Source organism: Phaethon aethereus, assembly GCF_964289735.1.
Source record: "Phaethon aethereus genome assembly, chromosome: 5".
NCBI classification, from domain to species: domain Eukaryota; kingdom Metazoa; phylum Chordata; class Aves; order Phaethontiformes; family Phaethontidae; genus Phaethon; species Phaethon aethereus.
Genome location: NC_138579.1, coordinates 26,580,549 through 26,606,679, shown reverse-complemented (window position 1 = coordinate 26,606,679; position 26,131 = coordinate 26,580,549). Strand labels below are relative to the sequence as shown.

At 41.6% G+C, this 26,131-nt stretch overlaps 1 protein-coding gene across 3 annotated transcripts in view; it reads left to right on the top strand.

The window, feature by feature from the left end:
• Positions 1 to 18,670, top strand: part of GPATCH2L (G-patch domain containing 2 like) — a gene marked incomplete at both ends in the record, with an annotated part of 34,396 nt that extends 15,726 nt beyond the window's left edge. For 2 of the 3 annotated variants that reach the window (XM_081999948.1, XM_081999946.1), the window contains 3 exons: positions 1,925 to 2,010; positions 13,207 to 13,298; positions 18,498 to 18,670. In XM_081999948.1, the coding sequence (XP_081856074.1) occupies positions 1,925 to 2,010; positions 13,207 to 13,298; positions 18,498 to 18,670 (351 nt within the window). Of the gene's footprint in view, positions 1 to 1,924; positions 2,011 to 13,206; positions 13,299 to 15,579; positions 15,702 to 18,497 lie in introns of those variants that run through there. The other variant, XM_081999947.1, reaches the window with a different exon arrangement.
• Positions 18,671 to 26,131: the final 7,461 nt, after the last annotated feature.

The following is a 26,131-nucleotide window of genomic DNA, read 5'->3' as shown; positions in this document are numbered from 1 at the left end:
TTGAACACAGACCATGTCTCTGGTATTATATTGTCTATTTAAACTGAATAGCTCAGGAACTCCTTTTGTTTATCTCTCTGTTTTAGGTTAGTGTAGACCTTCCTCTCTGACAGTGAGTTGAAGGGAAAATGCCTCTTGGCAGGAGGAACTTTGGCCTCTCAAAATTCCATAAAAATTGGAACATTTTTCTCTTTTTAAATGCTTTGTTTTGTCTTGCTTGACTCAGGCTTCTACCTGATAGTCTCATCAACAGAGAAGGGAAAAAAAGTAGTGAGCTGATTGTTGTTAAATAGCAGCCATAACAGGAAAATGTAAGAGGTGATAAGCAAGAGAAATAGGCATTCTTTTAACTGAAACTCTTGGGTATGCACTTTTATATTCTTTAGTAAGTCTTTCATAGCTTCAGTGTTAGGAGGCTCAGGTTCTTGATAGCAGAAAGCAAAAAGGATCTTCCATTTGAGCAGCTGCATTGTAACAGTGTTCCTAGCCATGCACACTCCCTTCTATTCCTTTGCGAGTTGGTTTTTGGTTGATGAGCAGTAGGTTTGAAATCTGTTTTACCCTTCAGGTGACTAAAAATACATACATGGCAAGAAATAATTTTCAGGCATTTGTGCAATTGTGTATTTTCTGTTAATGAGAACATTTCACATACCTCTTCTATAGTGCAAAAGATAAGAATAATAACTACATAAGCTTTAAAATGACCAAAATAAATTACTTTTGTTTTTCTTAAATGAACTTGAATCAGCTACAGAGGGTTACTGGTGTTTCTCCCCTACTGTGCAGCTACAGTGTTACTTCACTGACAGTAAATTAACAGTCCAACTTAAGGAGGAGCTCCCTGGTAGCAGCAGCTTTGTGGTGCATAGTACCTCTTCTTTCTCAGAAAGTTTGAAGGCAAAGGCCTAGTACTGAGTTCTACAATTGCAGATAGCTTTTATGATGAGTTCTGCTACAACTTTGCTTATTCATTTGTCCTTATTTAAAAATGCATCAGTAGTCCTAGTAATACAAGAAAAGTGTTCTGGAGATTGGTGTAGCACTTTGTAAAGCAGATGGAAATTAATTTCCTGCTTGTGGTGTGAATTATAAACAAAGAGGGCATGCTGAATGGAAGTGTAATGCAGGTATCTCAGGGAAACTACCAGTCTAAACCTTCTATGTGCGTGTTGAGCAAAGTTTGCTCCATGCATTGATTGACTGGATTGTTCCATTTACGTCCTAACCTTTAAAAAAAAAAAATCTTAAGAATTGCGTCTTCTACACCAAGCTGTCTTGCACAGGTTTGATGCCTTCAGGATTTGTCTAGCGTATGTCTAACAAAGGATCTAAGGTTAGCTTGACCAGGCAGTGTTTCAGAAATTTGTTTTAAGCAGTTTGAAAAGAGTGCTTGTGAGGTGAGTTGAGAATGGGAGGAGCAGCTCACTTGCTGCAGAATGAATTGGGAGCTTGTTGTGAACTGAACCTGGTGGGCCTGAGTCTTCTAGAGGTCTGTTTCAGTGATGCACATGACCATAGGGAAGTTCTGTGCTTGTACCATTCATAACAGTGACTTGTCTACCTTCACACTGTAGAGAGAAAAAAGGCTTCCCGAAAGGGAGGCAGACTTTTTGCTCATGGCATGCAGCAGTAGAGGTCTCTGAGTATGCTCTTAGTCAACCAGCATTTGTAGTAATGCGAGTTGAAAGAGGAGTGTGCTTATAAGGCTGTCTGTTATGAGAAGATGGTTATGAGATTTGCTGTTGTACCCCCTGCTAGCCTTTTGACTGAAGTGAGAGTCGATTCTTGCCTAGTCTCACCCCTTGATGTGTTGGAAAGGTCTCCTTATACTGTACGAACTATAGGGAATAGATCTGAGCAGCTGTATCTGGAGACTATTTCTTTTAACGCTTTGCTTAAATAAAATCTCTTGACTTTCCAGTTCAATCCATTATCTCCTCTGTACTCTCTGGATGTGCTTGCTGATGCTTCCCACCGAAGATGCTCACCAGCACGCTGCACTGCCAGGTAACTCCCTTGCTCTGCTCTGTTGGGGTTGTCTCACTTCCCTCCCACGGTTATCTTCAGTAGTACCATGTGGGCTGAACAATACTCATGGACCTGGAAGTTAATGCACTTTTCCCTAGGAGGCCTGTGTTCAAACTTAGCATAAAACATACTGATGCAGATTATTTGAGAGTCTTAATACACTAAGCGCTTAGAGTATGTGAAACAGTGTATGACAGAGAGGTAGAACATACTGTGCTTTTAGAATAAAGGTGATCTGTTCTGGATTGTGTAGTGGGTTGCTGCAAGTCTGTTGTATAGGTACAAATGGGCATAGTATTGTTGCCCACTGCTAAAGTTGGTACAAGATGAGAGAGAAAGTGCTGACAGGCTCATGTGGGTGACATGCTGAGGCATTTTGGTATGCTGGTTGCCTAAAATAGACCCTCTAAACAGGTTCAGAACTCACCTGAGGTGACCTCTAAGGGCTTGCTATCTCTCTCTATTGCTATAGCTGAAATGTAGATTTGGTCTGGCCAAACATTGAGGTATATTTGCATCTGCATACTTGGGGTTAATATGCTATTCAGGCACCTTCTGCTGACTAATCCTAAATTAAATTCAAGTGTTGGCCTTGGAGGTGACTACCTAAAGGTAAGGTGCCCTTGAGCTCTTTCCCCATGCAAGGAGACAAAGCCTTGTTTGGGACACAATTCTGCTTATGTGATTGTACGAAGGACCAAATCTGAAAGAAACGTCTGGACTTTCAGCTTCATGGTTTTCTTTCCCTTGTTAATTAGCAAATAGAGCATGAAAAATGTACCGAGGTTGTATGTGTCTGAACGAAAGCTTGGCACCCACCCAGCATAGCCTCTCCTCCCACTGGCTTCTGCAGGGAATTTGGTGATGTTGCACCATGACCTCATGCTGCTGTAGCCAGCATGTTAAAGCTGGAGAGGGGGAGGGAGGACGAAATCATCTCTTAAACATTCAGCTGGATGAGAATAAAAAGAATTCAGAAGATGGTGCTCCAGCAAATTGGTTCCTTTCTGGGCTTTTGCCCCAGTCTGGGGACGTTTTGTGCCCATGAAGGAAGAAGATTGATTGGTCTCTTCATTTACCACTAGGATAACTTTTCTTGTGCCTCCAGTGTTTTACTTAGTACTCTACAGAAGTTTGTCTTCCAGAAAGGAGAGCTAGACAAATCTTGCTCACAAATTCAAACAGGGCAAACTCTCTACTTTTATGATGATCAGTGAAGGCCCTTTCCAAAGCTACTGGTAATGGCAAGGGATTTGTAAACCTGCAGGTATTGTGTTTGCTTGGTTTTGCTAAATATGTAGTCTAGTTAATCATTAAATATATGCTTGGTTCCTTCCCCTAATGAACAGATGAATGGTGTCCTGACAAACATAGTCCCAGATGAATTGTTACTGAATGTTGGCAGAGAAGTTGTCCCATCCCAGAGGTGGCTGTGTTTTTAAGTGCCTGTAGTTTGAGAAAGTAGTTCCTATTTTAGTGTGAAATGTCCTCAAGAATCCTTATAGGAAAAAGAAATATAGAAAAGAATGAATGTGTTATGTGGCCCCATGTATGTGGCAGGGATTGAACTCTTCAGTGCAAGGTGCTTGCTTTCTGTAAAAGATGCTGCCAAGAGCACAGAAGGAAATTGTTCCTTCACAGAAATGTTTTCCTGACAAATAGTTGTTCAATAGGTGCTTCAAGAGCTAAGCCTATTAGTAGTCTATTTTCTTACAGGAGGTTCAGGTGATCTCTGTAAGCGCTGTTCAGCCATTGCCTCAGTATACATCTTCCTCTTTTGCCATGGACAGAGTCAATTCCAGGAGTCTCTGCTCTAGTAACCTCCTAACAGCTTGCACCTCATCCTGGAGAAATCCACTCAAAAATTTCTTAGAATGGGGGGTGTGTGTATGTGTGTGGGAACCTAATCCCCTGAGAATGATAGGAAATGTATTAGAGAAGAAATTGCCTTCATGTTGTGGACATCCAGTTTCTTTAACCCGATGCCCACTGTGCCATGCAAAATTACCTCTTTCTGCTTAGTTTCTGCTATTGCTAATGTGTCCAATGGAGTATAGTTACCAGGTAGAGTCTTTTCTCTCGCATGGAAACGTTTTCTTCGTCTCAGTGGTGGATTTTGGTGCAGTTCATCTGGAAGACTGGTAACCCAGTGCTTCATTTAAGCAGAGCTGAAGGCCAGAATACTGAGCACAGTTTGGGGGTGTTCAAGAAAGGCTTTTCAGTGTCAAGGAGGAAGTTATATGTGGAGGGTTCCTTGGGAAGTCTTATTTGAAAGGCTGTATAAATTGTACACTACCAAGATTACCTTTCTTGCTTTATGTCTGTGATGAGAAGAGATTTCATTCAAAGAGTATGCACAGCACTGGGAATTTCACACTCATCGTTAGAAGCAGTTTTGTGTGTGTGGTGACTGTTATCATTAGTGGTATAATTTTATTTTGTGAAGCGAGGAGAGTTTCCTGCTTTCTTGCAGTCCTCCCGAGGGACGGCTGGTGTATTAATTTGCTGTATTGCCTCCTGGCTGTTCCCAGGCTGTTTTTCCTCTTCATCATGGAATTTTTAATGGCCCTGCTGCCTCTCGGGAGGCATGCAAGGAAGAGTACCTCAGGGATCTCTTCCTTTTTTCACATGCCTATAATTACTCTCCTTTAAGAGCACAAAGCGTTTGCTAATCATGTCTTGTCTGTTAAGGTTTTGGCTTGACGATGCAGGCTGTTAAAAGCAAGCAAGTAGAGACTTGCATGCATAGCCCAAGTGATCTTTCCCCTCTTTCCCCTCTGCCCATTTGCCTTTCTGGGAGAAAGGAGTGGTCTGAACAGAATTTTCTTCTTGAACTCCTACTTAAAAAGATTTTGTACAGACTCAAGTGGAAGATCTTATTAGATTTGGGTTATTCAATGGCTCTATCAGTGGGAAGATGATGTTGGTTGGTGGAATGTTATTCCCTTGATGCAGGGTAAGAGTTTCAGAAGAGCCTAGAGCCAATGTTCCCTTTGATTTGAGTTTGAATAGCAGGTAGAGAGGAAGGTAGAAGATAAATTGTCCCTAATGCTGTTTATTGTTTGCCTAGCCTTGAAAATAGGATTATGGGTAGAAAAACTCAATTAAATGTTCCCACTGGAGGTCATAGGAAAAGTGGACCTCAGATGACAAGTAGATGTGAAGGTGGAGATTTGAAGCATTATATTAAAGACACCTCTCAACAGTACAGATGAATCCAAGAAAATAACTTTGCATGTACACTCAGTTAATATTAACTGTAAACCTAGAGTTTAACTGGGTTTAGAAGCAAAGCCTCTCATCTTGCCTGGAACCTGGGATAAAGATCTAAAGGGGTGAGTGATCATCTCCTAGTAAGCTGCCAGTTGCTGCATACCCTGGATTTGGTGGTGCTGTTAGAGTGAAAAGACTTGAATGTCTCTAATTCTAGTTCCAGCTCTGGAAATACGGTCGTCAAAGTAAATCCTGTTCTTTTTCTTCTGTATCTGTGCAGAGATCCTCACGTCTGCCTCTTAGGCAAGCATGTGGAAGTATAGGGACTGCCCACAATGTCAAGCCTTTCTTGAGGCAGCTGAAGGAGTGAACGGATGTTCACAATTCCATGCTGTCCTACTTGGCCAGGACAATATCCAGTTCATTCCATGCAACCTATCCACACATCGTCATCTTCCTGGAATTGTCTTTATGTGAAAATGTTTGCTGTCAACTGCTTTAGGCATCTTTCTCTCTAGTTTTTTTTAAAACACTTTTCCATTTAGCTGGAGCACTTTCATGTCTCCCTTTGCTAAAGCCTGGCTAATATTGCAGTTGGGGATATAATGGAATTCTTCTGACAGGCATGCAATGAACAGCAGCTATCAACCTAGTGTCACATGCAGTTGTCTGAGGCCTAATGCTCCCATTTTGGTGAATCCTAATTCTCTGGCGTGAAAAATAAATTCCCCTTGGCTTCACAATTTTGTTTACTTGTGATTGCTTTCTTCGCCTATAAAGCATGTTGTCGTTATCAAATATGTGTACTCAGCAGGTCTGGCAAATATTAGGACTCTTTCTGGCACAGTTATCATGTGATTCAGTATGAAAATAGAGAATGCAATATATGGGATTGTATTGCCTCTCCTTAGAATGCTTATCTGGAAAACTAGAAGAAAATGTATTCACTGGCATTTGCCACACGCAAACTTTTAGGAGTGGAATTGCTACGTCATTAGAATGCTTACTTGGGGAACAGACTGCTGCTGCATGAAGACTTATGAGATTTGGATGATTTAAGAAGTGAGCTGACAGGTTAGTGATTTTGGAATCTGAAAATGTGCTCTAGAAGCATTCCCATGAGGCTCTGCAGGGCAGAGGAGACTCTGCTATGCACAGGAAATACCTGCAGTGCCATGTGGTAGCAAGAACCACTTGCATGTATGGGAGCTTTGCATGCAGTTTGGATGAGCAACTTGTATTGATTTACAACTGTTATGTGCAGATCAGACTTTGGTGCCCAGCTGGCTCTATAGTCGAAGAGGAGGAATAACTCTGCTTTTACTATTAATTTTGTGAAGCCACCATTAACAGCCTCAGGTAACACTTCAGGGCTTAGAGAGAGCACCTTTTATTTGGCCTGTGTTTGCTGGGAATATAGCATCACAACAGCAACAGCTGGGTTGTGTGGAGTTTTCATAGCAGTATCCGTGTTAGAAGGCTGTCTCTGTTGAACATTTACTTTAACAGAAGATAATAGCATCCCTTGTTTGTATGGCAGTAGATTAATGGCTGCCTCTCACTACATCATCCAAGTGGTTTGCTTCCTTCAAGGATAGGGTTAGAATAAGGATTGTCAGCAGAGAAGCTGGATGTTGTGAGATTACAGCAAAAGCCATACACCCCCAAGTGTGTGATGTGCCTCCTGCCTCCAAGAAGGCCACAGACTGTCTCAGTTAGTTCTGTAGGGTCTTCTCAGAGACCTCCATTGTGAGATTGAGGTGTTTTTTACCACAAATTTTGAGAAAGTGGACACCACTTTAACACGGATAGTGAAGGTTTCAGGGGCCTGATGCTGTTCAGTAAAGTTCTTTATGGGCTGGTGTCTGCTTGTGCTCTGTATTGTCTCCCACAGATTGTACAGCCAGTCCTAATTTCCTGCTGAAACCCCGTGGTAGATGTAAAATAGTGGCAAGCTCCTGTGACCCTATAGTCCAGCATGTGGTTACCTTGAACCGTAGGAGATAGGAGTCTAGTGTATGCAATTACAGTTCATTGAAAAAAAAACACATCATAGAATAAATATGTGGAAAAGAAAAGAAAGGAAGCATTACTTCTGACACGTTAGAGACAGTAATGAATCTGAATCTCACATTTCTGTGTAGCAAAGCCCACTTTTTCATCAGCACGACCTGCAAGCGGAACCAAGTACCTTAAGTACTATGTTAAGAACAAGCTACAAATCCATATTTCCTAGATAATTCCTTTAGTTTGTGATTTAAAAAAAAAAAATATCACTGTCAGAAAGACACTATAGACTTTTTTCATATAAAACCATTTTTTCTATACATATGTAATTTTTCATTCACTAACTCCTGGCAGTGAGAGGCTGCCGTGTGAGTTGGATATATTGCAGCTATCAGCATAGCTGCACTTTGGATCCTGCTTTGTCTCTCCAGGTGTGTTCTGCTTTTTTGCTTTCCAGGTTAGAACTTTCAGTCCTCTCTAGACTGTAAACTAGATTTTCACATTAGTCGCGGGTCACCTAGCAGATCCAACTGTGACTGAGCACTGCGACTTTGTTTTTTTCTTGCGATCAACCAGCCATAGTGCAAAAGTAACCAGGCAATTTTTTTATCATTACTGTTCATGCAACATTGAAGAAAGTGTAGAAGCCTAGCAGAAGAGATTGAAAGCCAGTAAGGACAGAATAAGTACCATTTTAGTTTCTCAGTTTAGGCCCAGATCTTTCATCCTACAAAGCTCTCTGCCTCAGACTTCTTCACAGGGGAACTTGTGACAATGCAGGAATGTGCATTTTCTGTCAGCCTTTCCTCTCAGCCCTGTTCTACTTCAGAGTAATTTTTAAACTGTTCAGAAGAGTTATTAAAATTCAACTTTGGCAGAAAAACCAATTCATGGTTGCAGCCTGTCAGTGAGACTTCCACAATTTATAGTTCAGCCTGTCCACTGCAATGTTGTGTGCTGCGCGTACCCATGACCTGACTTTCCCAGTGGTGGTGTTTCTAGAAGTCTGCTGTTAAACTGGGATTCACCAGTTCTATTCTCTTACCAATATAGCACCTGTATGTGAGCTAGTGATTAGAAATTTAGATTGAGAAGTGTGGTATCTACCAACAAATGCATATTTCATAAATCATACCTCAGACACCCCTTCTGTCCATGTCTTAATGAGGACTATCATCCCTGTGTGCCTTCTTCTGCTCCTCTCTCTCCCAAGGTACCTACCACCTGGAGATTCCTTGTATGCAGATTTATGGTGCCCGTAAAGTGCACCAGCCACTTGAAACTGACACTTTTACCACCAGGTCAGTCAGAGCCAGTGAGTAATCAATAGGCTCCTGATTTACTAACTGAAGCATGGGTGATCAATAAGGGATAAACCTGAACAAAATGCATGTTACAGAGACAATTTATGACCTCTGAGCCTTTGTGTGTTAGAGGCAGGGCTGCTAGATGCAGTGTCCTCGCTATTAGTCTCCAGCTGGAGTATGGGAAAATATTATTCCGCCAACTCCTCTGCTCCCTGTGATGGGAGGTCCTCACGCCCTCCTGCCAGCACAAGACCATGCTGTTCCCTCTGTCTGCCGTCCCCATGCTCAGCAGGATTGCACTCCTGACACCAGGTGATCGTGCTCAGTGCTCGCTGCAGGAGAATGGTGTTTTTATTTTCCATGTGTCTTCAGCCTTTTGTACCAGGGCTGTCCTAAAACAACCTTACCGTCCTGGCTGTGTGCTACCTATGTTCAGGAAGGGGAAAATGTGGCAGATCTCTAGATGAACTGGGAAGGTCTCTGGTTCTACCCTTGCTGCTGAGTGGGTGAGGTGGGGAAATGCCTGTAAACAGCAGGAGTTGCACCATGCCCTTGTGTTAATGGGACTTTCATCCTATAAATGGTGGCTGCTGTGTCAGGGTTGGGTTCATCGGGCATTTTGCTTCCACGGAGGTGTTGCTCCCTTGCCAATGATGAATGTCAGCTTTCTTCCCTGTCTGCCCAGTTTGGCTGCCTGCAGAGGACAAGCTTTTCCTATCATACATGGGCAGAAAGTGTCCTGGGGGTGTGAGGAGCTTCATGATTAGCAGTGCGGTGGGGTCTCTGCCAAACTCTCACAGTCTTTGAGGTGGCAGGGGTTCATGGAGGGAAAGGCAGCAGGTACATCCATGTACGTTTATGAACTTGAAGAAATGGTTGGACTTGATGATCTTAAAGGTCTTTTCCAACCTTAATGATTCTATGATTTGCCTTTACTTTCACTACAAGAAGGGATTCTGAGATTCTCATATTGTTTTAATTTTTCTCTTTTTTTACCCCCTATGTAATCATGAGGTAAGGGTAGATGTGGTTTGAGCAAGGAGCTGAGAGCCAGGAGCTCTTATGTGAAATGATGGGATTTGATGGGATCATCTTTCACATTTCATTATGTGAAATGGTGGCCTGATGGGATCCACCCAAGAGTACTGAGAGAGCTGGCGGAGGAGCTTGCCAAGCCACTCTCCATCATTTATCAGCAGTCCTGGTTAACAGGGGAGGTCCCAGACAACTGGAGGCTTGCCAATGTGACGCCCATCTGCAAGAAAGGCCGGAAGGAGGATCCCGAGAACTACAGGCCTGTCAGACTGACCTCTGTACCGGGGAAGATTATGGAGCAGTTCATATTGAGGGTGCTCACAGGGCATGTGCAGGACAACCAAGGGATCAGGCCCAGCCAGCATGGGTTCATGAAAGGCAGGTCCTGCTTGACCAACCTAATCTCCTTCTATGACCAGGTGACCCACCTAGTGGATGAGGGAAAGGCTGTGGATGTTGTCTACCTGGACTTTAGTAAAGCCTTTGACAGCATCTCCCACAGCATTCTCCTGGAGAAACTGGTGGCTCATGGCTTAGACAGGTGTACTCCTTGCTGGGTAAAGAAGTGGCTGGATGGCCGAGCCCAGAGAGTCGTGGTGAATGGCGTTAAATCCAGCTGGTGGCCGGTCACAAGTGGTGTTCCCCAGGGCTCAGTTCTGGGGCCGGTCTTGTTCAGTATCTTTATAGATGATCTGGATGAGGGAATCGAGTGCTCCCTCAGTAAGTTTGCAGATGACACCAAGTTGGGTGGGAGTGTTGATCTGCTGGAGAGTAGGAGGGCTCTGCAGAGGGTTCTGGACAGGCTGGATTGATGGGCTGAGGTCAGCTGTATGAGGTTTAATAAGGCCAAGTGCAGGATCCTGCACTTCGGCCACAACAACCCCATGCAACGCTCCAGGCTTGGGGAGGAGTGGCTGGAGAGCTGCCCAGCGGAAAAGGACGTGGGGGTGCTGTTTGACAGCCGGCTGAATATGAGCCAGCAGTGTGCCCAGATGGCCAAGAAGGCCAACAGCATCCTGGCCTGTATCAGAAATAGTGTGGCCAGCAGGAGTAGGGAAGTGATTGTACCCCTGTACTTGGCACTGGTGAGGCCACACCTTGAATACTGTGTTCAGTTTTGGGTCCCTCACTGCAAGAAGGACATTGAGGTGCTTGAGTGTGTCCAAGGAAGGGCAACGGAGCTGGTGAGGGGTCTGGAGCACAAGTCTTATGAGGAGCAGCTGAGCGAACTGGTGTTGTATAGTCTGGAGAAGAGGAGGCTGAGGAGAGACCTTATCACTCTCTACAGCTACCTGAAAGGGGGTTGTGGCGAGGTAGGTGTTGATCTCTTGTCTCAACTAACTAGTGATAGACAAGAGGCCTCAAGTTGCGCCAGGGGAGGTTTAGATTGGATATTAGGAAAAATTTCTTTACAGCGAGAGTGGTCAAACATTGGAACAGGCTGCCCAGGGAGGTGGTGGAGTCACCATCACTGGAAGTGTTCAAAAAACGTGTAGATGTGGCACTTCGGGATATGGTTTAATGGGCATGGTGGTCTTGGGTTGATGGTTGGACTTGATGATCTTAGAGGTCTTTTCCAACCTTAATGATTCTGTGAAATGTAGCTGTAACATTTGTGAACTGGGAAAAAATGCATAAAGTCTCTTGGAAGTGATACTACATACGTCTTTCCTAGTCCATAGTGATTCTCCACCAAGGATCAGCTGGCTAATGTTGGTGTAAGGTTATAAAATTAAAAAGGGAACCTTATTATTATGATGTGATAAAATTAGTTGGGTTATTATATATAATTATATAGTCATCTAGTCAGTAAGCTAATACTGTGTCACTGATGCAAAATAAAAAACTCTTCCCTGGGCTATGTGTGCCTAGATGTTTACGAATACATGGCAGAACTGTGCTACAATACTATATAGCCACTGTCACAATCATGCACAAAAGCAGTTTTTTAGCATATGCAAAGTCACTTAAAGGTTAGTCACTTATGTGTACAAATACAAGATTTGAATATGCAGTCTATAGGTGTGTTGGTATATTTTGAGAGCCTTTAGTTCATGTTTTCAGGAGACTTCTGTGCCTGGTTATATGAAAATTTGTTCCCAGATTTGAAAAACAAGCTGTCAGTGAAACTTAGCACAATTTAAAAAATTTTTGGAAGTATTCCTTAACATCAGATTTAGATGACAGATCTTGCAGAAATTTTGAATTTTAGTTGAGAAGGCAGAAGAGTAGGTATTTCTTTCTTATTTTGTTTGTTACAGGTAAGTAGGAAGACCCATCAGCATTTAAACAATTTACAGTCTTGGCTGGTATAGGAAACTTTTTGTGCTCCCTACACTGTTCTGTATAGCTACAACAGCACACTAATTTTGCATAAATTCAGCATCTACATTTCTATATATTATAAATGTGCTGCTTTTTTTTAAAATAGATTTTTGGCATGGAAATATGAAGCCATGAACTTTTGCTTTTTTTATTTGTAAAAGATTTCACTACCTGATAAATGTGCTTGTTAAACTTTAAGGATTTTTTTTTTAATTGAAATAACAAGCTTTAAAGACACAGCAGCTTTTCATCACTTAATCATCATAATTTATATAGTTCAAATCTTTACACCATGTAAGCACCTCGCAATGTTTAATGGTTTTTATTTGCACTATAGTTCTGCATTTTGCATATTGGATCTGATGCAGAGAGTGACCAAGGAACTTGCCAAAGAAACTCTTATCTCAGACAAAGCAGGGATTTGAACCCAACGTCATTGCTAAATTACGCATTTGTGTTCGTTATGGATCGTATTTGAGAAAGTTCTCTGGTCTGCTGCCAAGACTGTCTTTTCTGAATTAAACTCCTCTTCCTGTGCCTAGAACTTGAAGGAGTGCTCAGTTCAAGTCAGTCCCAATAATGCAAGTTTCTTCTTAATTGGCAAGTGGTTAAACTGAAGTGGTCATCAGTAGGCTTCAGACTTAACAGTTGGTATGACTGGGACAGCTTATGCCTTTCAGACAGTTTACAGGTGCAGCAAGGCTGTATTACCATAAACCAGATTCAGCTGTTCTCAGAGCACTTTGACAAGGAAATCGTAATTTTGAAAATGCATGAGAGTTTTTGCATTCCTAGCTTTATGAACTTACTACTGTAGTGGAAAAAATATGCATGGACATTTGGAATATAGGAGCATTCTAAGATGACTCTACAGTACCAAATAGGTTGCAAAACAATTTCTGAATAAGGGAGCAAATACCACAAAACTTTTTTAAAGAGCAATCTTGCAGGCATTTGTTACGCCTTATAGAAGTAATGGTAGGATATGTGTCATATCACTGCTTGATCACATCTTTACTTATGCAAAGAGTTATTTTAAAGTTAGTACAAAACCAGATCCTTTGAAGGCTAAGAAATAATTAGTCTTCTGAGCAGTTTATGTGTGTGGCCTCTTAAAAGAAATTGGAGCATAATGGTATATTAACAAAGAATGTGGACAAAACTTCCCTGAGAAGCTTTTGATTTGTGCTGCCTACTAGTTTAGAAGCTGATGGGAAGGTGGGAGTTGGAAGATGATTGGCCACAGCCTTACAGGAACAGAGTTTAATTTGGTTTAATTTCTCTATAGGCAAGCAAATGTACACCTGGGACCGCCATGTTCAAGGGACATCAAGAGGAAACGAAAGCCAGCTGCAGCCTCCATGTCCATCCCAACATCAGGTAACCTGGATTTATCTGTGTGCCAGCATTTCTAAAGTCATGTCCGTCTTGAGCAAAGTGCCAGAGTCACAACAGTAAAAATTGCATTACCTTGATTTGAAACTAATGAAATGTGTGAGAAAGGAAACATGTGAGAGAGAATATCATGTGCTTTTGCACAGCATCAAAAGCTGCCTACTGAACAAATCTTTGATGCATGATCCATGCAGCTATGGTAAGTTGATATAATTTACAGTGCTTCACTATACAGTGGGTAGTAATCTGTTTCTTCATAAGATGTTACTTCCACTGTTCCTAAATTATGCAGTACATGGTAATAAGGAGGTGATCAGTGTGTTCCTTCAGTGTTGGGCTGACATTAGCTGGTAGCTTTAGTGCCCTTTTTCAAGGTGTTTCTAGACACTTTCACAGGAGCAGAAATCTGGCAGTTTTTTGTATCATCGCTGGATGAGACCACCTATCCCCTGGGAACTGTCTTACTCTTGTGGATGAAAACAGTCGCTTTTTCCTTTTTCTTGTTCTGGGGATATAGTGATTAAAATGCTGTTTTATTTTCATGTGGCATATTTCTGGAAAATGATTGATTACTCATCAGAATGTGAAAACATTTTAATCTGCAGAATGGAAAGCGGTTTAGGAGACTTTTTTCTGGCCTCTCACCTTACCCCCTCTTGAAATATTTTGCCTCCTGTCAAGTGACCCATGTTCTTCCAACTATCTTATTAAAAAACTATTGTTGTAATCCAGTAACAAGGCAGTGGGTAAGCTGATGGGAAAAATGGTGTGTGAAAACAGGGGGAAGGCCAAAGCAACTGATGATGAATAGGAGGAATGAAGTTTGGATTTATTCCTTAGGTTGGTGGATAGACTTCCCTAATGAAGTAGGGAAGAAAGTTGTGCTAGCTCTCCAAGCCACAGATCTGGATTATAGGATGTCTGAAAGGTCCTGTATTAAAAAAGAAAAGAACATTAAATCAATAATCTGTTGCTCAGCAAAAGTGTTGTCTGTTATTGGCTGCTTATTTAGGATATTCTTTCCTAGTTTTTGAGTATTCCATGCAAGGATATTCAAATTTCTGTAGTGAAATCATATATCCGTAGCCACAGAATTTTAATTCTGGGATATGAGGTTTTCTTTGTATGAATGCTAGTGTCTTCTTGTCTCCTGTTACCTGTCCATTTATTTATTGTTTGGAGTGTATTCTGTACTGCATTGCTGGTCACTTTCTATAGGGAGAGCTTCTATTTCTATGCCTACAAGTTTCAAAATATTACGTAAATCATACTTACCTGACTAGGCAAATTGTATAGTGAACACTTTTTGAAGAGTTAAATCTGCATCTGAAGTGGAACTTTTCAACTATTTTCAGCACTGGAAAATAGCACAGATATTTAAAAGGTGTGGGGTTTTTTAGGGATAAGGGAGGGGAAATTAGAGTATGCATTACAAAATGAGGAAGGAGAGTGTAATTACTGGAATCTGGACAGGATGCTTGTGCTGATTACCAATATAAAAGTGCTGCAAGGTCTTTAATGGTCAGAAATGTCCTTAGACCCTGTTTAGAAATACCCCCAGGAATATTAACAGTTATGGGCAGGGTTTGCTACAATACTGACTTGCAGAAAAAACTTTTATGATTGGGAACTGAAGCTGTGTTCTAGCTGGCTTTCTGCAGCATTCTCCCAATTGCAGCTGGCGCACATCCAAGTAACTTGGAAACTTATGAAATCTGATATTATTTTTGTCAAAGGTGATCTGACCGTGGAATTACTAATGCCTAAAGAAATACATAGGATTACTCTGCAATAAGGTAGAATTGACTGAAGACTCTTATGCTTGTTAGACATTGATGGGGTAGATATAGATTTTTTTCCCTCGCCATGCATCTACTTGCCCCTATATAACTGTCTTATATTGGGGTTCCCCTGTTCCTGAGGAATCATGGCAGCTTCATTTTCTCACTACAGAGGCTTTTTATGTTTGTGGTGTTTCACTGCTTCTGCAAAAGATGAAACACGGGTGAATCAGAACACAGGCCCATGCCTGTCACTGCAGGCACACAGAGTGCTGGATTTCTTCACCTTTAAATAGCTCCTTAGATGAGTCGAACTGCTCTCGTCTCACTTGTTGACCAGGTCCTGCTTCAGTGATCTCCTTTTTTGCAACCTGGGTGCCCCATGGAGGTGAAGGACACAGCCTGAGCTGGCTCCATCAGTCAGCAGAACAAATGGGCTTGCTCTGCCGAACATCGGGCCATCTCGAATTCCACCTCTTTTATAGAGATGAGTGATGAAGAGGGGCTTGTTCCGCTTTGCTGCTGTATTAATACACATCAGGGGCTAGCTCCCGGCACTAAATCACGCTACTGCATACATCTGTTATCGGACTCCTCACCAGTGTGATGAACAAGACTGCAGATAGAGGCTTCCTTGTGTCATTCTTTATAGGATTTTCCTAAAAGAATAAATAGCTCAAATCTCTGCCAACACTCTCCCCTGTCATTGTGATGAATTTAGCTTCTTTCTTAAACATGCAGCTACAAATCTTCCCCTGTCGTCTCACCCCCCCCCCCCCGAAAGTTTTGAGTTGAATTTGGCTGAAATCAGAAGGTGCTAATAAAAAGTATATGAAATGTGGATGCTATCTGTCTTCTAGCTGCAGGAATAAAAGAAGGGAGCTGGAGATATGTTTATTTGGGAGCCAAGTAAACTAAGTTTATTCCCTGTCTTCTCACATACTTTCATGAATGTGATTGTTCATGGATTGTGGTAAAGCATCTTTTGTCAGAGACCCTGGTATGAACATCAGAAAAAGTGCATTACTGTAGCAGAAGTGCCTATGTCTCTATTGTATTGTTATAGCATTAAACTTCTGGTATTAGTCCTTCCCTTTGAGGCTAACTGGCCTAAATATCATAACTGAGATAGCTGTTAAAGAATAGCATTTTGGAAAAAAAGGCCTGGCTGTTAAGAGCAACAAAAAGTAGGTAGAAAATGCAGAATTCATCTGCACTTCAGGAAGTAACTGTTATAAAAATTAAGTTGGGCAAACTCATGCTAATGTTGAGAGAGATTGAAAATGAAAGTTAGTGCTTTCCACACTACACAATTGAGCAGTGTGTGAACCCTAAAGCATGAGGCTTTCACCAGGTAATAACAAAAGTCTGGCTGGTATAGTTGGGCAGTAGAACAAGGAAATCTGGAGGAAGTAAGACTGGCTGTACTGGATTAGACCAGAAGTTCATACAACTCAGTGACCAACAGCCAGTGCCTCGGGAAGAAGAAAGTCTGTAGTGGTAAATGTCCTTTGAACTTTGGGTGATCTAAGACTTAGGGCCTTGAAAAGGCATGGATAATGTCTTTGTGTTTAAGTACCTTCTGTGGCAGTGCAATAGATTTGGAATAATGTACCCAGTGGCACAGCAGAGCTTGTCTGAGAAATACTGTATAAAATGCTATTCTCATGGTGGTTACTCTCTGGTTTGAAAGGGATCTGATGAAGACTGTCATTCCTGTCTTCTGTTTGTCAGAACAGGCCACAAGTATAGATGGTTGTGAAATAAATGAACAATTGTCCAGCTATACATTGATGTCTTTAATGTTTATGTGGTCCACCCCCTTATATATGTAGCAGTGCACGTGGTAACTGGCATCCTATTCAGGTGTTACAGTGAGTCTGGGGTAAAAATTTGCATAAATAGATTTTTGTCTGCCTTGGCATGTATTCATACTTAGCTTGTGAAAAATAATAATTTCTAAAAGATGCCAGTTAGCAGCCTCTGAAACAGCTTATCAGAGAACAGTCTGATGAGTAGTAGCAATTTGGTGAATTTTCCCTCTTGTATTTCTTGCTGATGCATTCACACTTTGTCATGGTGTGATGGTACCCCAGTAGCAAGAAGCCTGTTTCTATCCTTCGCTTTTTTATTTTTTATGAGCAAACATGGAGAGCCTGAGTGGGGAGGCTGCTAGCGAGGGGCTCATAGTGTAGGATTGGTAGTGATTATTAGTTTAAGGACTTTGCCTTACATTTTTGCATGTTTCATATGACCTTCAGATGGAGGAAGTTGATGGGCTAGAGATAAAATATGCAATGTACTTTTATCAGCTGTGTTGTTGTGGTTGTATGGGAATGACTGTCTGTTTTGAATGTACAGAAGCAGGATTGCTGGGGTTCCAGATTTACTGAGTGTGGAACCTCAAGCATTGAAACAGCTTTTTATTTAAACTTCAAAGCAATCAGTCCTCCAGTTGAGGCTTGTTATGGCTTCTTTATCCGTTATCCACTACAGAGCAGCAGAAGCAACTTGTAATAAAAACACACAAACAACTATTATCTGTTGTGAGAATACAATGAAAAAGAGATGTGTTTTGTACTGAAGCAGTTACTTGTTCAGAAAAATTCTGGTTGCCCCAAAGACTCCTGTGGCAGTTACTCTTTTTTATGCTGCCATGTTCTGCTTGTGAGGATTGAGTGATTCAGGATACTGAGAACGGGAGTAAACTCATATCTCTAGGTTTCTGACAGTCCTTCTGGAAATTTGGGTGACTGTTGGGTTGAGCTATGGATCTGCAAATCTCTCTTGCTAATTATAGCCTGTCCCATTTTGAAGCAGTGGTTGTACTGAGAAAATGAGAATGGATTCCAACCTAACTTAGCAAGTAACTTTTTGTTATAATGTGCTGATTTACCATATTGGATATTATGTGGAGGTTCATGGTACTGCCTTTACTGGGTAAAGAGGAGAGGTATATTTTCCTCTTTAACTGAGCTTTGCAACCTGAAATTTGCCAAGCCTTCAGAGACTTTTAAATTCTCAGATACAGGGTTAATTGAGTCTTTGTGGAGAGATCAAGTTATCTTCAGTTGAGTGATTATGAATTGATTCAGTTTAAGTATGGGGCAGCTAAAGCTCTTGATTTTCAGCAGGAACTTTGAATAAGGGAACTATTTAGTGGACTGGGAACTTGGAGTTCTGAATGTGAGAATCATTAGGGCAAAGGTGTTAATGCTATCAAGAACCTATATTTCAAAGGAATTTGGTGGGTGAACTTGTAAAAACTCAGTAAACAACACCTTCATATAAGAAGTTATATATATGAGGCATTTGCTATGAAGTCACTTGTTCTAACTTTTTTTTTATTGCCCTTTCCTACTCTCTTCCTCTGTTCCCCCTTTCCTACAATTTTATATTCCAGCAACTTTATCTGTCCACATGGATGCAGCAGAGTCAGAGCTACCAGCAACACCATCCCTGAGATCCCAGAACTCTGAGTGGACAGGGAAAACACCAGCAGCTGAGAAAGCCTCTATTGCTGCCTCCAGTAACTTTTTTAAAATGCCACCAGAGAAGAGCCCTGGATACAGCTAAAAGGAAGCATTGCAACTGTAAAAGCTTGCGGGATTTTGGAAGTGTTTGACTCTGGTGTCTTCACCAAACATCTTGTTTGGCAGTAGTGACATCTTCAGTATTGGTGCGTGACATCATCCAGACTGATCTGTGTGCCTCACATGCCTAAATCATGTTTGTGAATCTATGTTTAAAAAAGGTAATAAGTGTTGGGACCGCAGTGGCTTTTAAAAATGTTCTTGCTATTGCTGTATTTATTATGCATTCATCTCCTTCCCTGATGCCAGCTTATATGTGCTGGGTCATGTACAGATTCTTTTGGGTTTTCAGATTTTTATTGACTCCCTGGACATGTTGCTTGTTTGTGCATTTGGCATTTTTTGAGTAAAAATCCCACGGCCGCTCAGGGAGGCAAAAGTCTCCTCCTGCTTTCTTCCAGGCCAGGAGGATTTCTTGGCTGGGGAATGAGGAGTTAGTGCAAACAAGTTGAAACATGGAACCTGAATTCTGTATTAGCAGAATGTTTTCAGGCCATGTGCTAGTGGACTCGAATCATATTGCTTCTAGCAAAGCAAATACGGTGCTTGTCCATTCAGAAACTGTCATTTGCTTACTGGCAGCATGGTCCATTACACCTTTTCCTTCTCCCTTGTTCTGAATGTCTTTAGTCTTGCTGTGTATTGCATGTTCTTTCCTCAGTCTCTTACTGGGTGAGGATTTGGGAGAACTACTTGGACATAAATGTGCAAGCTGGTCTCCTGGAAAGGAACCAGGGCCCTTGAATATATTGGAGTATGGTAGAGGATATACAAAACTTCCATTTCTTGGTGTATAAATTAAAAAATGACTGTTAGCATTTCTAAAGGATGCTTGTCATTGAAGTTAACATGCCATTGAACAAAAAAGCCATTTAAAGTATCACCTGAGTTCAGACCCTTCTGGGTGTTGATCAGACCGTGTCTGTCTCATGTTTTGCCTCCCCTCAAAAAGTATTGTCTGCTGTATCTACTGAAGGTGTCTCCACCTACTGATGATTGTACTTTACTCTGCAGCATACACAAGAGATTCTCTTACCTTCATAGCACTTCTACTTGGTCCCCTCTTATCTTCTGTGTTGCAGAATATATGGATAGTGATTTATTCCTTCTCTTTTCTTGAATTCTTGATCACGCTCCACTTACTTTTCTTGAATTACTCTGTCTGGAGCTTATTTTGGGCTGTGTTTTTAGAATATATACCTGTGTAGCATGTGTCAAGGAACAGGTGGCCTCATAGCTTCTTAAGTCCTTTAAAAATAGGATATATTTGTATGCATAGAACTCTCTTTGCTTTCCTCACTGTGTGGAGCTTTAAAACAGGATTGTTTAAGCTTGTAAAATACATTTTGAATGTGGAGGTGCAGTTAGCACTCGTAAATAGCCAACAAATTTTGCATGTTTTTAGTGGTTTTGCAGTGTTCTGCTCTCCGTTTATACATCAGATAGCCAAAGGACAGATTTGATTGTGAGGATATAAAGCAGTGATTTACATTTTACTCTGCATTAAAATGTTAAATGGTCATAACATACACAAAACAAAAATTGAATGACTCACTAAATCATGATTGACAAATACAGTTATATTACAGACACACTGTCCATGTCTGATCCCCTAATACCTACTTATTCTTGAGGAGAGATCCAAATTGGATTTGTATTTCGCAGGCCAAGCAAACTGTCAGATCTGTCTGTGTAAATCCCTCTCAAAACCTTTTTTTTTTTTTTTTTTTTACTGTGGTGGTACATTTTAGAACTAATTAGAACAGTGAAAGCCTTTTTACCTTGCTGAAAGAGTACAGAGGTCAGTTTGGATCACAGGACAAGCTGTAAGGGTTTTGTGGAGAGAGGAGTGCTCCTGTTTCAAACTAGTCATTGGATTGTCTTGTTTTGTAGTTATTTTGAGCAATGTTCTTAAGAGGTAGGACAGGAAGTCTCAGCACTGGAGGGGCTGTAATCTAGAACATACAGAGAGAAAGTAAACCTGAAGAGTAGTAGCTTGACTATCTAGTACCCATGAACACAGTGAAGGGGAAAAGTAGTCACATTCTCCTGACAACCTGACCATAAATTTTAGGATTGGAAGCCTTGTAACCTAACTTGCAGGCTTTTTCAGTGACAGGGAGTGGTTCCCTAAAAAAGCATTTGTGCAATTGACTGTTTTTAATCTCATGAAGGATCCTCCACAACCTCTCTTGGTTTGAGACTATTCAACAGATCTACTTGGATTACTTGAGCATTCAGCTAAAATTTTAAATTTTGGCCTTTGTGTTCCCCTGTTTAAAACCAATTCTGATATATCTTTCTCCATTCTGAATATTGTTCAGGGTAGTTCTGTTTCTTCTGAGGTGTCAGGACAGTTTAAAACTTTTAACTGGGGAGTTGCCAGACTTCACCTGATTTTTCTCTGGGGGCAGGGAAAGATAATTTATCAGATTTTCCTATTGAGGTCAGTAGCACTGTTCATCTGGTTAAGCCCTTACTTAGGTTGTAAGCTCCTAGGAGGTCTTTCTTGCCTTTAAAGGTTGAATGTACCTGTGGCAGTACTGTATAGTAACTGTGGCAAGCCTTGTCTTGGTAAGCCAGACTTCCTGCCATGGCAACTTTCTGGAAGTGCCGGGAGACTCCAGTTCTTGCAGTTGTCTTTCCTATTTCTAGGTTAGAATCCATTTGCAGATCAGTCAGGCTCTTAACCACATTTGATTCTCCGGAGTGATAGACAAGCTAAATGAATCATGTGTCTTGTTACTCCAGGATATTTATCAAAATTCATCTTCAGACTTCAGTAGCTTGATACAGATTTGAATATTTGCAGCATTCTTAGATGAATGAACTAGATGCATTGTTTTGTTTCTTTTCCTCTAAGGCAGATTCCTTAGAACTCTCACTGTACTCACACAGTACTTGCAATGAAGGACACAGTGCTTCAAATGTGGATTGCTTGAGTAGAAAGGAATAATAATGTGCTTTGATTTGGTAGTTGTGCTTCTACTAAGGCAGTCCAGTATGTGATTATTGCTTCAAAGATACACAGTTCACTCATATTCCACTTCTTGTCCACTAGGACTCCCCAGTCTTTTTCCAGGTTTATCTTCTCTCCAGTTGTCTTCTCTCTTTGCCCTTTATGGGAGGCTTCCACTTACCAGACATCAACTGGGAATACCATACTACTGTGACAAGCAAATCTGGGAAACTCCTTAAGTATGTTGAAAATAATTTCTTGTCACAAGTACTCAGTGAGCCAATGAGGAAAGATGCCCTCCTAGGCTTGTTATTTGTGAATAGAGAAGGACTTGTGGGAGATGTGATGGTAGGTGGCTGTCTTGGCTGCATTGATCATGAAATGATTGAGTTTAAAATTTTTTATGTAATGAGAAAAACAGTCATCAGAGTTGCTACCCTGGATTTCAGGAGAGCTAACTTTAAGCTACACAGCGAGCTAGTTAGCAGTGTCCCCTGGGAATCTGTCACTTTGCTTGGGTGCACAGCTTTTGCTTTACCTATTAAACTGTCTTTATCTCAACCCATGAGTTTTCTCACTTCTACCCTTCCGATTCTCTCCCCCATCCCACTGGGGGTGAGTGAGTGAGTGGCTGTGTGGGGCTGAGTTGCTGGCTGGGCTTAAACCGTGACAAATGTTTTTATCAATGATCTGGATGCACCATTAGCAAGTTTGCCAATGATACTAAACTGCGAGGAGCTGTTGACCCTCTCAAGGGACAAGAGGCTTTGCAGAGGGATCTAGATAGATTGGAGCATTGGGCCATCGTCAATGGCATGAAATTTAACAAGAACAAATGCCAGATTCTGCACCTGGGATGGAGTAATGCTGGACGCAAGTATAAATTGGGAGGGATTTGGGGATGCTGATTGACAGCAAGCTCAATATGAGTCATCAGTGTGCCCTGGCAGCCAAGAGGGCAAACTGCATTCTGGAGTGCATCAAACAGCATAACCAGCCAGTCAAAAGAGGCGGTTATCCCACTCTATTTAGTGTCAGTGTGGCCTCACCGTGAATATTGTGTGCAGTTCTGGGCTCCACAATTTAGAAAGGATGTTAAGGTACTAGAATGCATCCAGAGGAGGGCAACAAAGGTGGTGAAAGGGCTGGAAGGCATGTCCTGTTAGGAGCAGCTAAGGTGTCTGGGTTTGTGTAGTTTGGAGTTGCTCTGGTTGAGGGGAGACTGAGGGGTGACCTCATTGCTCTCCACTTCTCCTCCTCAGGAAGCTGTAGAGAGGGAGGTGCTGATCTCTTCTCCCTGGTATCCAGTGACAGGACACATGGGAATAGTTCAAAGCTGCATCAGCCAGGGCTGATTCAGACTTGACATTAGGAAACACTTCTGTATAGAGAGGGTGGTCAAACACTGGAGCAGGCTTCCTAGAGAGGTGGTCAGTGCCCCATGCCTGTCATTGTTTAAGAGGCATTTGAACAATGCCCTTAATAATACACTTTTAACTTTTGGTCAGCCATGAAGTGGTGAGGGAGTTGGACTAGGTGATTGTTTTAAGTCCCTTCCAATGGAAATAAAATATTCTATTCTATTCATGAACTTCATGAGGTTTCTGTCTGTTCGTTCCTCTAATCTGCCAAGGTCCCTCTGGGTGGTACCCCCACCCTCCAGCATACCAGCAGCTCCCCTCCCCAACATGCCGTTATTTCTGATCTTGCTGAGAGTGTCTTCTGTCTCTTTCTACCAGATCACTAATGATCACTGAACAGTATTGATCCCAGTATTGCCTTTTGAGGTATGCTTTTCATAACTGGTCATCATGCAGATTTCAAACCATTGATCATTATTCTTTGAGCCTGACAGTTCAGCCAGTTTCCCACTGACCTTTCTTACTGGAAGGCAACCAATCAATAGCTCCCTCATTTGGCTATAAGGATGCTACAAGAGACTGTATCAAGAGACTTGCTAAAGTCAATGTAAACAGCATCCACTGCCCTCTACACATCCATTGAGCCTGCCATTTCATCAGAGAAGGCAGTCAGGTTCATAGGCATTATTTTCCCTTATTTAATCTGACTGCCTGTTCCTACACATTCTTGTCCTTTGAGTGCCTGGAAATGGCTTCCAGAATTTGCTCCATCAAGCTGCAAGGGACTGAGTTAAGGCTGACTAGCCTGTCATTCCCCAAATCCTCTTTCCTGCCTTTTTGGAAAGGTGACATGGTACGGTACCCCTTCCTGTCACCAGCCACTTCATGCAATTGGCCACAGTTTTTCATAGGTGCCAGGGACCAGTCTTATAAAGCATACTTTTGCAAACAGGGCTTTATTTATGTACAGGGAGAAGATGGACATTCAGTGAAAGAGAAATCGAGAGCTGGGAGGAGCACATTTAGTAGTTGTTCTTTGCACATTTGCAGTAGTTCCAGTGAGCTCTAGTGAGGCTTAATGCCCAGTTTGGTAGGTACTGGAGAAGTGCAAATTAAAAGAATGTAGTATCTAGCCTTATGGATTTATGATTTTAAGGTAAGGTACAATAAAGAGTGAAGAAGGCAACAAAACAGTAGCTGGAGAGAAACTTGTAAGAGGCTGGGACTACTGCTACTGAATGATGGATTAGCTTCATGATTGTGGTATGCAGAGGTGTCTTGCCAGCATTCCTGAATAATGACATTGAGATGGTTAGTGCTGTCCTTCGAACTGTAGAAGCTTATGCTATTACTTTGCAGCTGTTGCAGGGACCTGCTCAGTGGGCAGAGGATGAGAAGGGAAATTAGAGGAAGAGCAACGAGAAGGGTGGTTGAGTGCCTCTTTTATTGTAACCCCTTCTGCACTGAAGAAAGAAGTTGCTACAAAAAACAATGTGTGCCTGTATATGGAAAAGGAATTACATAAAGTGGATAAGAACTTTGCTTTGTTGTCTTGAGGAACAGTTTCATAACCAGAGTACACTTCAGTGAAGCAAAAGTAAAGGATGCTACCAGTCATTTGTTCAGAAAAATATTTTAATAGTCTGTTAGGAGACTATCAGAGGAGGACACACTTCCGTTCTCATTGTGATACTGCATTACTGTATCTTTGTGCCCTGCATTCTATTCCAGTCTGTTTTTTGTGCTTGAGACATCCTGCTTTTGTACCATCAAATATGGGAAAAACACTTTACAGCAATGCTTCTTAAGGCGTGAAGCGTAAGGGGCCACTTGCTATACAGAAGACAAGACAAGATCATCTTAGGCCATTATCTTTTACCCAGTACAAGGATTGAACTCCGCATAGAGAACATGATGTCTTAATTACACCAAAGTGTCTCTTCCTTAAGAAAGTAAGCTGTGTCCGAGGCAAACACAGCGACACTAAACTATCACCAGTGCCTGGAGGCCAGTGCATGGCTGTCCCTTGATCAGGTGATGTACAGACTTACGTTGTGGAGACAGAGGGAACCTTCAACATCCTTCTCAACTTTAATGTCAGTAAAATGCCTTCCCAGATTGCAAACCTGGCTGTTGGTGTGACTCCAGTGAGTTGACAAAAGTGTGTCAACTGGCATACCAGGAAAAGAGAATTCTTGTACCAACTCAAAGAATTGGTAAAACTGCAAAATGGACTTGCACAGCCTTTTATATCAGAGAAAGATGCAAAATATATATACCTGCAGAAAATAATCAGAAAAAATATTGCTGAGCCCTGTCTGTATGACCCAGAGTATTCATTGTCTTAAAGCAGAGCTGACAGTATTATGAGGATGATCAGGGTTTTGCAAAGCTGCCCTCTTTTCCTTGTAACCTTGAAGGAAACGGGATGAACAGCATAAGAAAGGCTGCACTGGGTCAGACCAAAGGTCTGTCTGGCTTGGTAGCCTGTCTCTCACAGAGGCCAGGTTTGGATGCTAGGGGGTACTGTAAGGACGAAGTAATTACATAGTGATACCTTCCTTTTATGTCCTCTTAGCCCAGTGTCCTGTCTCAAAAAGATTTACAAACTCTTTCTTCAAGGCTGGAGAAAACTTCTGTGAACCTGTTGGCTATAGTATTATCCTGCAACTGGATTTAATTATATTTTTAGAAGGACATGTCATCTAACTTTAAAAACACCAGGTCAGGATTGTCTCATCTTTCTGGGTAATCAGTTTTCTTATTAATTACCCTCTTTATAAGGAAGTTGCATCTTCTCTTGGAATATTTTTTTCCTAATGTCAACATCCTGACATTGTTTCTTGCTATGCTTTTTTTTCAGCAAGGTTGAAAAGACCTATTCTTCCTCTACAATTAAGCTGCTTTGTCATATATAACTACCTATACTCAGTCAACAAGTCCTATGTAATCCACTAACCCATATAAGTCATTTTTCATAAGCTTCACACTGTAAAACTTGTCATTTAACCTTTAATTATGCTGCTGCATGAAAACCCCCACTATTCCACATCCATCTGCATTTAGCTCTAGTGTCTACACTTGAGAGTATTCTTTACAGAAGCAGGAACGCTTGCTTCCCTAT